The 13,889-nt window shown below is 35.8% G+C and overlaps 2 protein-coding genes across 3 annotated transcripts; both read right to left on the reverse strand.

Moving 5' to 3' along the window:
- Nucleotides 1-739: 739 nt before the first annotated feature.
- LOC112502214 (CLP protease regulatory subunit CLPX3, mitochondrial) lies at nucleotides 740-9,717 on the reverse strand. Of its 2 annotated transcripts, XM_025106070.1 has the most exons (16): nucleotides 9,474-9,717; nucleotides 8,499-9,367; nucleotides 7,823-7,884; nucleotides 7,645-7,742; nucleotides 7,457-7,536; nucleotides 7,081-7,131; nucleotides 6,291-6,365; nucleotides 6,081-6,158; nucleotides 5,351-5,407; nucleotides 3,108-3,178; nucleotides 2,875-2,974; nucleotides 2,679-2,783; nucleotides 2,335-2,397; nucleotides 1,920-2,042; nucleotides 1,680-1,838; nucleotides 740-1,026 (listed from the first exon to the last, which is right to left on the reverse strand). In XM_025106070.1, the coding sequence occupies exons 2-16, from the start codon at nucleotides 9,342-9,344 to the stop codon at nucleotides 961-963; spliced, it is 2,034 nt and encodes a 677-aa protein (XP_024961838.1). In that variant the 5' UTR covers nucleotides 9,345-9,367; nucleotides 9,474-9,717; the 3' UTR covers nucleotides 740-960. The 2 variants fall into 2 exon arrangements, with proteins under 2 accessions (XP_024961838.1, XP_024961836.1); XM_025106068.1 differs by having other exon boundaries at nucleotides 8,499-9,647.
- A 1,075-nt stretch (nucleotides 9,718-10,792) lies between these two features.
- LOC112502220 lies at nucleotides 10,793-13,416 on the reverse strand. The gene is made up of 5 exons (XM_025106075.1): nucleotides 13,335-13,416; nucleotides 13,099-13,236; nucleotides 11,933-12,583; nucleotides 11,610-11,632; nucleotides 10,793-11,437 (listed from the first exon to the last, which is right to left on the reverse strand). Exons 1-5 carry the CDS (start codon nucleotides 13,414-13,416, stop codon nucleotides 10,793-10,795), a joined length of 1,539 nt encoding a protein of 512 aa, XP_024961843.1.
- Nucleotides 13,417-13,889: the final 473 nt, after the last annotated feature.

Raw genomic sequence — 13,889 nt, forward strand, 5'->3', positions numbered from 1 at the left:
TTTTTTTTGATGAATTTGTTTCATATATGGTTATGAAATTGTTTCATATAATATTTAATGAAACTGTTTCATGTATTTCTCTAAAATTAAAATAATGAAGACGATAATATTCATAATTAACACCCTCCACAATAAAAATGGTTAATCAACCTCTCATAATTATAATTTGGTTATTTACTAAAATCGCCTTTTGGGGGGGAGGATGGATTGTTAGTGTAGACGATTTGATTGAGTATCGAGGAGTCAAGGTATTTTGGTCAAAATACCAAATGGAAAAAAAATGAACAAAATGAAAAATTATGATTGGTTGAATATAGTTTTCACAGTTTATACAAATTGGGTGGTTTTTATTTGAACGTTCCCCTATATATATATATATATATATATATACAAAAAGTTTAGGTGAAGGATTTTATGATGAGAGTTAAGGTGAGAAGTGTAAGAAGAGATCTGAATCCTTAATCACCTTTAATCTAAAATCCACCCACTGAATCACGCTTGATACGGGATTGATCCGGTGCATCTTAATGCATCTCATCCTAATGTGCATCCAAGAGTGGAGATCTTTCTTATACTTCACACCTTAACCCTACTTCTCACCGAAACCCAACACTATATATATATATATATATATGGATGGATAGATAGAAGATTGGTTAGAAATGTAAATCTAACTTTAAATATGCAAAAGAAAAAAAAAATGGAACAATGGAATTCATATATAAGAAATTGGGCATACGTTAAAATGGGTGAATCCTTCATTAGCAAAGCTTATTGGTACAATGTACAGATTAAACAAGAATGTTACATTCTTTTTTCTCGTGTATCTCTTTCATCTCTATCAACCGAAACCCGAATCGGATGGCTATTCTGTTGTATATTGAGATATAATTACACCCGCTTTGAACGGGTTTTTACAACACAGTCAACAATGAGACAAGGTCTAGTTTACGGGTAATGTTACATGCTCATGGCTTTTGATGAGTTCTCTTCTTCACCTTCCGCCAACTGCTGTCCATCCGCTTCCTGCATTCACCACAAAAGCTTGTTTCAGAAGGAAAATCCCGAGAAAGCGCTATTTAAAGTATATTTCCAACAAGTTTGGCCTAAATGAGCCATAAAGAGGGGGGTGTCAGAAGCCACCATCTGGAGCACACCCGCATGGGGAGGTAAATCACTACAGATCAGCGGTAATTGGTGTGTGCCTGGGTTTGAACCCGACACTCAACAAAATCGGGTTTATAGGATGCGTAAGTTGTTTAAATATCCTAATTGACTGTTTTATAGGACTTAATTTATAGGACCAAACAACTGTGTACCTTATGTAAAAGCGTTGCAATAAATCTTTTAGGACACTTTTAAAATTGTATTAGCTTTTTTTACAGGACACTTTTAAAGCGGTCTATTAGAACACTTAAACATTTTTGGCATCTTACAAACCCGATTTTGTTGTAATGTGGGACCTCCTTTAAGGAAATGAGCCAGAAATCATAAGGGCGATATCATTTAAGTAACAACCGGTCAATTTATTTCTTATTTGGCCAGAAAATAGAACAATGGGTAACAGGTGGTCAAATCATGACGTATAATTGCCAAAAGAACAAAATTTTACCATGGAGGCAAACGAATATTTGATCCAGCTGATCACTACCAACATGAAGGATTTGTAAATTGCGTACCGTTTGTTCTTTATATCTCGTCTTTGCAAGATAATTTTCTAATGCACCATCCCCTCGGAGTATTTTCCCACCACATCCAGGTGAATCTACCGTGCCAACTGATTCTTCATCAATCACAACAGCATCAACTCGATCATTTCCAGTCTTGGCATCTGGAATCTGAAGTTAAAAACAAAGAGGGAGTTGTTTCATCCACCTTCAAGTTGAAAGGTGTATAGATAACTAAAAAGGCGGGCATACCTCGTACATAGAGTCGGTTAGAAGAGTTTCAAGAATCGCTCTTAACCCTCTAGCACCAGTGTTCTTGGCCATTGCTTTTTGAGCAATTAATCTTTGTGCCTTCTCTGAGAAATGTAGCTTGACCTACAGTTGACCAATTAATCAGCAAGAACGATTTTAAACCAAAACCAGTCAGTCCCACATGGAGCAGGGTTTGGGAGGGTAAGATGTAGTCCCTCATGGAGTAGGGTCTGGGGAAGGTAAGATGTACTTCTACCCCGAGGGATAGAGGGGCTGTTTCCATAAAGACCCCCGGCTTGAAAAAAGTTCTAGAAAGCATTATTTTGCAAGAAACATTTGGTTCCAAAAGTTCGGCATAGAAGAAAGAGACAAAACATGCGAGCTAATGAGAGAGATACATGAGCCAAGTGCTTACATCGTTCATCTGAAACAATTTCTTGTATTGCTTTCCAAGAGCGTTCTTTGGTTCCATGAGGACCTGTAAGCCACCAAAACATTAACCAAAGGGTCATTGGCCCAGCAGGACGTGGGTTACCGTTAGATCCTAACCTCCCTGGAGGTCAAGGGTTCAAGCCTCACCAAAGATTTGAAGTGTGTGCGAGTTTTGACGTATTAAATATTATATTCTTCAAAAAAATTCCCAAAAACACTTCTAAGATAGGAACATTACAACCAAAGGTCTCATTGGTCGCCAAAAGTATAAATCACACAACCAAACTAAAATGGGTGTTGAAGTGATGCAATTTACAATGAGCATACCTGAACAAGTTGATCTTCGGTTAGAGCCGACAAACTTACTAAAATAGGAAATCGTCCTATGAACTCGGGTATGAGTCCATAAGCTATAAGATCACTACTCTCGACCTGAAGATAGAGACAAAAAAGTACAAATTACATAATTATGGCTGGTGAAAGTTGATGGTAGTAAGGTAACAAAAAAAATTCAAGGCATTACAGATTCAAGTAAAGATGATGTGACAGCAGCATTTGTGAATGCACCATTTCTCATGTTAGCACGAACAGGTGCTCCAAAACCTATGGAAGAGTCCTGCCGTCTGACATAAACATGAATTTCTATTTAGACCCTTAAACTTCCCATAAGCAAGTTAAATAGTAAAACAATTTCTGGCCACAACTCAATTGCCAAAAAAATAGAAATAATATACAACAGAAGCAGTATGTGTTCACCTCTCAGATATGGTTTTTTCCAAATCAATAAATGCTCCACCACAAACGAAAAGGATGTCTTTCGTATCTATCTGCAAGTGTGCAAGTGCATTATAGAACATAACTTGCTAGAGTGATGGCTCATTCAATTCGGAAAAGCACACAGACAAACAATTATGTCCTTATGCAAGGTATTCATATTATTTTAGCTCTCAGAGGACAACTAGAAAACATGCAAACATTTAATGGAAGCATTTATCATCAACGGTTAAGAAATCAAAGCATGGTGAGAAAAGAGCTGTGACCAAAATCTACTTCGGCTGAAGCCATAACAGTTGACTTGCATCTGTGAACATCATTATCACCAGATTAATCATCTAAATTAAGAAATTGACATAATCTACTCATCGATCAAACCCTCACTGCTACAAACCAGACTCATTTCCCCTTCTCATTGGGTAAACGTGGGTGTCCGGGCCAGCTTATGCACACCTCGACTGATCCATGGGGACCTGAAGTCAACAGTCAAGAAAATCTTCAATGGTCCTGAGGAGACTCCAACTGACAACCTATGAGGAGGAGCCCCAAGGCCAAGGCCTAGCATTTATTTGCCAGTTGAGCTGGCCTTCAAGGTTTTGTTCACCCTTATCTGAGCTCCATATAAGCAAACCTGCTGCTTGGTTTTACAAAGACAATCAAAATGGATGTTATTTAGGGGACATGGTAATCTTCATTGTCTCAAACTCATGGTCAAGGAGCATCCTTTCTTCTTGTTAATTTTCAGTCGCAAACTAAGAAAGGATGCAGGTACAAGAATACAAGCATTTTGCGCCATATGGGGATACACTAAATCACCACATCTTGAAATATGGTGGAGATTCCAAATATATGTTATTAATAAATATACATGCAAGATAAAACACATCAAAAGAAACTAGATAACTTATTCCTTAACCAAACCACAAGTTGTTCCACTTGCCCTCATGAATCTGATCAATCAAGAACATAAGTTGCCAGCTTATCCTACACCTTATCCAAATCACCAAACCAAAATCAAACAAAACAAGTAGCGAGGATAGAACCACCACATATGTCCCCAGCTAAACAACATATGATCTAATCATCGTGATGATCACAAACAGAAATTAGATATATGGGAATGGCGGTCCCATGGCTGACCAAAATACTCCTATTAAGACATTAATGATTCAGTCAAAACTGAACATTTTCAAAGTATCCACCAAAAACAAAATGTGCTGCAAAGAAGCTACTAAACATAAATATTATTTCCTAATTACAAAAAGCATTACATGATCCAACTTCCATTGAACCCAACCAACTATACATTAGTCACATCAAAAATCAATCACGTCTCCTTGAGCACAATATATCGTAACACAAGACACCATAGCCATTCACATAGGAACACTGCTCACTCAAGAAAAAATAGATCACCTAAGAAATACTTTTTGCACCTATCAGAAGTCGTTCCCCCAATTAAATGTTGATGTTTCCATAAGTAAAGTATTGTTGTTATATTTCCACAAAGTTAGTGCAAAAAGTATCAACTGCAAACACCAGAAAAACACAGTTTGACAGCTTCAGCCTTGATGACCTCACTTCCATATTTTTACTAACAAGACAATTTAGGCTAAGTTTGGCAAAACTGCTGAAAATCTAGCTGTAAGCTGAAAAGTTAGATGTTAGGGAAAAGCTAGTTGTTGGCTAATAAGCTAGCTATTAGCTAAGCTAATAAACTATTAGCTAATAAGCTAGTCATGGTTGGTAAAAACTAGCTTATAAGCTAGATGAAAATGTAAAATGACCTTAAAAACCTGTTGAAAAACTAACTGCAAAAATACAAGGGGCATAGTTAGAAAAAGGCCCCCGGAGCTTATTGAGATGCTGTTTGAAGTAGCATTTGTAAAATATAGCTCATGGCTAATAAAATGGAGCTTTTTCAATAAGTTCAAAAAATCAGCTAGTTTATGGTTGCCAAACATGGCCTTAGTAATACAATTTGAAAAGCATAAGAGGGAAAGATGGAAAACAATTGAAACACCATAACTAAGAGAAAAAAAACAATTGAACCGAAAAAAGCATGATAAGATAAATCCTGAAGCAAAGATCACGCAATACAAATGCATAAGGAAGACAAGAAAGCACCAGAATCATGAGTAGGTTACAATCATCATAGTATTAGATCACACATGTAGAAATATCATAAGAAATCAAAAAAAGAATAATGTAATCATCTGGTGTACCTGAATGTTATCGCCTCGAGGATGCTTCCTGGCCCCCTTTTCAGGCACATTCACTATCTGCAGAGGATGTATTATTTTCTGTTAGCTAAGAGAGGTTGTGAAAGATGTTAAGAATTTGAAATGGAAGATAGTGTACCATATTACTTATGCCATAATAAAACCAAAAAATTTCATGCTAATGCCAGTAATTTGACAAAATGGTTGATCCTCCTCATCTTGTAACTCCTGAGAGTCAGACTCCTAGGAGAAAATGCAGACACCAAAAAGAAATCTAGCCAACTAGACAGAGAGAATCTATCGAACAAGCCAACATATACTGTGGATGCTATGATGCCGTTATGTCCTAATGATTGCAGAGTGAAGATGTAACATGCAGTAAAAAAAATAGCGCTAGAATAAGTCAAACAGATATATCCAACTAAAAACAAAGTAAAAGATTTCATGCAACAATACTACATATAAACCAACAGGACATCATATGTGTATGCAAATGGTTGTGTTTATGCAACCAATAATCAAAATGTAATGGAGCTGGTTAGAACAAATGCCTTATGCCGTCAGAATTAGATGACACATTTAAGTATCTTTCAATAATATTATCATCCTTCGAATTTGGTAAATCAATGGACACTAAAAGGATTAATGGACATGTGTTTCAAGTTCTCCTAAAGAGCTATAGGCTGTCATACTTGATTGAATTTGATAATTTATCACGGGTATAATTGCTTACAGTTCCTTCCAGCATCTTAAGCAGAGCTTGCTGAACACCCTCACCAGACACATCTCTGCTAATGTTTAAGCTCTCAGCCTGTAAAATACGCAAAAATGGAAAAAAAAATGTCAGATCTGGAAGCATGCAACATTTGGGTATAACCACAAAGAGAAGAAGCAAGCAATAATAATAATAATATGCAAAAAGGAATGAAGATGAAATCAAAACCTTTTTGGTTATCTTATCAACTTCATCAATGTAAACCATCCCTTGTTGTGCTGCTTGAACATTGAATTCAGCAACCTTGAAACCAAGTTGAAGCCATATGTATTAAACTTGTGAAGTGATGAAAATATACATATATAGTCATAAACTTAATAAGCACAAGAAAGTTCAGACGAACGGTTATGAACATGAAAACACAGAATACTACACGAATTAACATATAGAAATATACCCAGAAAGCCAAAAAGGTAGATAATACATAGCGACTAGTCTAACTCATTCTTTTTTGTGGATCAGGAATTGCAAGAATGCTACTTAGTTTTGATACAGATTTGCAATCTTACAAAAGATACAGCTACGATTACAAATTTATAATCATTACTGAAACTGCTTTCCATGACTCCTGAAACAGCGGCTTTTGCCCACCACCATTTCCACATGCTAGTCATCAAATTTCAAGATGGAAGCCGTAGAAAATGTCTTGTGTGATCAGTGGGCTCTACCCTAGACCCTCTCCTTAAGTTAGATTTCACTCACTAAGCAGTGGACCAACAACTTCAGTGGGTATGAGACAAGACGGAATAAAAGTACTTATCTGATCATTTTTAAGTTGCCAAATCCTAGAAAAGAAACAGAACAAACTTGAAGTGCCTACATTTCCTATACCAATAAAACCAATGAAATTATGGAAGATTTTGAGACAAAAACACAGTGACAATGAGTCTCAACTTCTGGATCAACAAGAACAGACAACATAATAAGAGCAATCATACAATCAATATATGAATCCTACCGTAAGTAGCTTGTACAATATAGATTCAACGTCATCACCAACATAACCAGCCTGCATAATACAAGAAAATAAACAACTATCATAAGAAGTAAGAACACAATAAGCCGATTCTATGATTAATGGGGTTTATAAGAACACAATAAGCAACAAAATCCCATTTCACAGTGATTTGATGGCCAGTGTGGTGATGGATAAAATCCCTCCGTCAAAGGTGGTTAAGTTCAGTTATCTTAAAGGAAAATTGAACAAAGTAGATTACGTGTGTGTGTATATATATATATATATATATATATATAATACTGGAAACAGTGTTCTACATATTGGATTTTCGGTCCATCTCCATAATCGTAAGATAATACATAAGCAACTGACTGACCTGTGTCAACGTTGTTGCATCAGCTATGACAAAAGGAACATTGACAAAACGAGCTAGGGTCTTTGCAAGTAATGTCTTCCCTGTTTCACAAAATGTTGTTAGCTAAATGTGAAATCAAGCTGCATAAACGATTAGCAATAGATTCCAATGAAAACGAAAGAAAGAAGAAAACTTTCTGATAATCATACCTGAACCAGTTGGACCCATTAAAAGTACATTGCTTTTTTCTAAATCTACATTGTCGTCGTCATCTTCAGTCCTAGATGTTCCTGGATCTGCTCCTGGCCTAGTTGCAATAAAGAAGTTTAGTTTAGCATATGATACTCAAGATGAAAAAATGCATGGGCTAACTGCTTAATGACTAACCCTTTCTGCAAGGAAGCATGATATATCCTTTTGTAATGGTTATAAACAGCCACCGAAAGGACCTGTGTATAAAATAGGAAACCAATTCAAGGGAAAATAACAAATAATGAAAAATGCTTTTGTACCACATTGACAATAACCCCATTGATTCGTATTCCTCAAGCCTTTCTACGTGTAAAATATCTCTTATAAAATATTTCATCCATATGGATTTTTGCTCTTCTTCTGTCTCTATGATTGTCAATTTCTCCTGAACAATCATTATTCCTCACCATCACATGGACTTGTAAGAAAGGAAAGGGAATTCAAGATGCATAATCTTCTAATCCTAGATTGAAGAATAAGGTGTCAACATCAGAGAGAAACATATAGATTTTGTGAAGACAACTTCAGTTTTATCTTCTAACTTCACATCATTTCACAAGCATAATCAATAAGACTTCATTTACGATAGTGTAACTAGATACATCACAAAAAGAAATGATCAGAACTCATTAACATCTATCCAGACATCAAAGACAATACTTCCATATGAGCAAAAGATCACACAGAAAGCAGAATGCAGATTAAGTAATACCATTATCCAATGTACCAAGTCACTAACTTATACACACGATTGTCACTATTCTTAGCAGTTTTCTCAATGCTCGCATCAGAAAGAGAAAAAAGTTGAAACCTTTTTAGCACGACGTTGACCAATGACAAACTTATCCAGTCCCTCACAAATCTCCTTAGGAGTAGGCAAATTCTTCCCCAAATTTGAGCCACCCCACCCATATTTCTCTCCACCACCGCCGGCACGTACAACATTCATCCCCGGTGCAAATGGAGGTACTGGAGGAGTGTGCACTGCCAGTCCATTACCAGACAGAGGAGGAGGAGGAGGCGGAGGATTTGTCCAATTTTCTGGTGGTTCACTACCATAAGACCTCAATGTCTCCCAAAATGAAGCCCTAAGTTTGTTCCCGAAATCATCCTCATCATTAGCCTGCCTTTTATCCTTCCCATTCACATTACTATTTTTAACCCTACCAATTTCAACAAATCGGCCTTGTAGAGGAGACATCTTGTACGGCCGGAAATAATAAGCAGTTTTACAATTCGGACAAAGGTTAACAGCCTGGTAAGCGCCTTTACGATTGGCATCAGAACCAGAATCAGGCGGTGATTCTGATTCATCTTCCGCAGAAGAAGACGGCGGAATGAGATGACCGTTATTAGAGAAAACCAGATTCATCTGCTTAGAACAACGAGGACAGTTAGCTTCTGCTCTAATCCTCCGCGTCATGGTTGGTGTTCTACTGCCGCTGTCGTCAGAACCACCACCGCCGTGATCCCATTTGTACCGTGTTTGCACACCAGTCAACGACCTCGGACGGATGTACGGACCGGCGGCGCCGGCATGTAACAGGCAATTAACGAAACCACGCTTCGATGTGTATGGGGAGGAAATTCTTGCTCCTGCTTCTGTTGCAACTACAATATCTCGAATCTTCCACCATCTCCACAATCCAGACATCATAATACGAAACTATAACCTTTTTCCTGTCGAATTTATTCAAATGGGCATGCGATTCAATGAATCAAAATTGCTTGCATTTATCAAACAAAAAAGGGTCTTCAGAATTGGTGAACTGTAAGTATATATAACCTGGAAAACGATCTATCTAATCCATAAATCTATCCAAATTAGGATTATATCCGTCTGCAGCATACATGATTTTGCGGGATGAAGGAATTTGAGCATGAAATACAAGAGAGGAGAGTGTTTGTAGGGAGAAAGCAGATCAATTGTGCTTAAACGAACCGTAAATCGCTCTCCACTCCCATTGCTTTCTTCCTATTTCTCCTTTGCATTTCTTATACGGCTTGAAACTTTTTCAGATTTGGTGACCAAGAAACGATACCTCCACGACACCCCTACCAAATAAAGAGTATATTACATTATCAGTCCCTCAGTTTTTGTAGTTTTCAACAAAATTGGTTATTAAATTCTTTTATTACAAACTAGGTTCGAACCCGTGTATTACACGGGGTATTTTACAGGAATTAAATGAAAGCAGCATGCATTTTATAAAGAATCTATAATAACATAAATAAATATTATGTAAGTAGTTAAAATATTAATAGTATAACAACCACGTATTATAGATTACTAAATACTTCTTTATATACAACATTATTTGTTCTATTGCCAATAATATCATCATCATCTATAATTAATACTTTCAAACCTTACTTGCTTTTAATTCTAGATAAAACAACATATAACTAACCATGAGTGAAGACCGGTTGTCTTATAAATAAAACAACTTTTGATAATGATTGTCCTTTGCTTTTATTTATGGTCACAGCAAAACACACAGCAACTGGAAATTGTCTCCTTCGAAATTTGAATGGAATCCTTTTGTATGTAGGTGTCAAAGACATTATTGGAATGAATGTCTGGCTTCCAATATTGCTTCCAAATATAATTTGTGTTTCTATCACCCGATTTCCCAATGATAACACCCGGTAGTCTAGTTCCATTATATAATCTGGATTTTTGATCAATATTCCTCAGTAACATGATAGGAACACCAACTTTTAGTAAGATCTTATGGTTTGGTATACCTGATAATTTAAGATCATTTTAGACATCAGGAGAGTACAAAGTTTTATCAAACTGATCGTGAAGTTGCTATGATTTACATAGCGTATCTGAACTTAAGTACTCCTTTTCGTCTCCTAGGAACAATGATAGCAAACAATCATTTATTTCTTGAACGACTTCAAATGTTTTGGTGCAAGTATTGCCATTTCTTGAAAATAAGATGAACTGTTGATGTTTTCAAGAATTGAGGGATAAACAAATTGTATTAATGCAGATATAGGATCCATTGAATCGATAATGAGAAGATCATGAGGTATATGAATAAGTGCCTCACCATCATTATCACCTCCAACTTCACCTTCTCCTAAGTCCAAAATCTAGGTTGCAAAAACCCTTGTTTGTTCAATTTTAGAACATTCACTGTTTGCAGTTAGCCTCATGTTCTTAGTTAACCTTAGGACTTTGCATTTTTCCCAAATGTAAGATGAACTTAACGATGCATTAACAATGTATTGTCTACTTGCGTTGGGAATAACCGGCAGAATTTGTCTGAAATCTCCTCCAAAAACAAATACCTTGCCACCAAAAAGCATTTGCGAGTCACTAATGCATCGATTATTGAAAATATCGTTCAAACTTCTATCCAATGCTTCAAATGCATGCTTATGAACCATTGGTGCCTCATCCCATATTATCAAAGTAGTCTTTTTTATTAACTTCGCAACATCACTGTCTGGCTTTATGTGACAAAGAGAATCTTCATTGATAATTAGAGGGATTTGAAAGCGACAGTGTGCCGTCCTGCCACTGGTAAGAAGTAAAGAAGCAATACCACTGGAAGCGACATTTAAAATAATTTCTCCTTTAGATCTTATTGATGCAGCCAATGTCTTCCATATGAATGTTTTACCTGTTCCGCCATGCCCATAAACAAAAAACACACCACCTTTGTTCTTTTCAACAACTGTCATGATTTCATCATAAACACCTCTTTGCTCATTTGTTAGAGCAGTTACAAGCTTCTGAAACTCATCACGTAAATTATGATGGTTATAATCTAGCTCTTTCGTAATCAAACGATTGTTTGAAGGTTCAAGACAATCATTATCAGTATAAGGCAGAGTGGAGAATTTTCTTAGAATGGAATTGTTAGGGAGTAAAATCTTTTCAATTTCAAACAATGTCAGTTCTCACTTGTTCTTCATTGAGGGATAAATCTGTAAAAAGTATAATATAAATGTAAACAATTAATACATAAAATTAAAACTAAAATACAATTTAAGAAAGAACATAATAGTTAACAAATACAAAAACAATAAATTCTTTAGTATTTAGATAATAGCGGTATAAATCTATACTTATAATATATAATTAACATACCTGGAGACTTTAAAGCAATTCGTTGATTGTAGAAAATGTCATCTGCTAAGTATTGCCATGTTTTTTGCCAAACAAACTCAGATCTAGATAGACTTTTGAAATCAGCATGGTTGCAAATAAGAAGCGTAGATAAAAACCAGATGCGGTTAAATTTGCTTCTTCAATGGCATCAATAAATTCCATGTCATCATCTAAAACCCCAAGAGCATAACATGCATCTCTAAAAGTAGGAAATATATTTCCATTTACTGTACGAATGTCTTCGAATGATTTAGGACATTTCACTTTATTCAAAAGAATTCTTAAATAATATGCTTCTCTTAGAGTAGGAGAAACTGAATGAATCCGTCCAATTGTGAAGCCTTTTTTCCTTCGATCCCAACGTCGCTCTTCCAATTTCCACACAAACTTTGTAGGGAGTTCAACGTAAGTGAGTTCTCGTGCTTCTTGATAAATTTGATTACAATTCATCCAAGCTAAGAACATTGAGGACGCCACAGATGGTCTGTTTATGACATTTTCAATATCATCTTCAGCACCAAATACCACTTGTTGTTGTCTCGAAAGATGGAAAGGAAGTCTTAAAACAGAAGGAGTCCTGTAATGAACATCGTACCCAAAAGTACGCCATGAAGCTTCACATGCAGAAACGTGTCTACAATCATAATATTTCTTTATCTCATCAACAACATTAATAGTAACCACATCATTATTGTTTTCTACAATAGCAACAGTAGCTCTATCTGGACCTTTGTTGATATATTTGAAAAAATATTGATTGAAGAAGCCTGATTGCACCACTCAACATTAATGTGTGCTTGATATCTTTTCAATAGATGTTTGTTATATGGAACGACATTTCTGTTATCTAGTTTAATACCTGATTTCTTAATAAAACGCCCATCATATCGTCTGCGATATAAAGGATAACCATTAACATCAATGGAAGTGTGTTCAGAAAATTTCTTCGGCTACTTTTTTGAACACTTTCTATCAATCATGCAGGGACAATTAATGTTCTCTTCACCACATGATCCATGGATCATGAACTCTTTTACAAGTGAGTACAAATCTAGATCTTTGTTTTTGTCTGGGATCTCAGCTGAGATAATAAGATGAATTTGTTCAACAGTAGGTAGCTTGAAATCAGAGTGCATAAACAGACATATATGAATGTGAGGCAACCCATGCTTTTGAAATTCAATTGTATAAACAACTACAAAAAAGTGACAATTTAAATTAATAAAGATATAACCGAAGTATGAAGAAATTTCTTGAGACTGTTATCATAAATTGAACATACCTGCTTGAATTTTGCCGAATAATTCATTGTCTTTCAATTTTTTAATAAGTGCATCAAGCTTGATCTTAAATAAACGACAAAGAATGTCAGGCATGTCTTCTGGATTTAGCCTGGTGTCTTTAACAAATCTTCCAATTTCTGGCCATTTAGGATTACATGTCATAGTTAAGAATAAGTCTAGATATCCATACCATTTATAAAGGAACATTGCGTCCAAATAATTTTGCATCATGTACCGAGCACCACCGGTAAAAGAAGAAGGTAACATAACACGTTGTCCAATGTTTGAAGCATCTGACTCTCATTGCTCTTGTACATTGCGTAAATTATCATAAGTCTCGCACCTTAGGACTTTCTGTTGCTTACTTATGTAATGCAATCTCTCACTTTCAATCATTGTATAACCATCACTAATAAATTATTGTAGAAGCCTCCTTGCATTGAGAATTAATGAAAACATAATTACCCTATCTTGAAGTTTGAAGGCGAAGAACTCCCTCATTGTTACAGTTGCTCTTTTACTTTTGCTTGAAGATGTTATCTATCTATGGGGAATGTCAACTCTATAACCATCTTCTACGTATGGAAACAACAACGAATATTGAAGAGGAAGGTAAGAAGGATGTAGTTCACTTATTAGTTGTAGATAACCTGTTTGATGTTTTACAATGATATCTCTCTTCTCAATTGTACCTGTTGGTCCCGTAAGGGTCTACAAGAATAGAAACAGTTTGTAGAAGGGGGGGATGAATACAAACACAGTATTTTCAAATTTAAAATATATATTGATA

The sequence above is a fragment of the Cynara cardunculus genome, unplaced genomic scaffold (genome assembly GCF_001531365.2).
Source record: "Cynara cardunculus var. scolymus isolate 2C unplaced genomic scaffold, CcrdV1 Un_Scaffold_1085, whole genome shotgun sequence".
In the NCBI taxonomy this organism is placed as follows: Eukaryota; Viridiplantae; Streptophyta; class Magnoliopsida; order Asterales; family Asteraceae; genus Cynara; species Cynara cardunculus.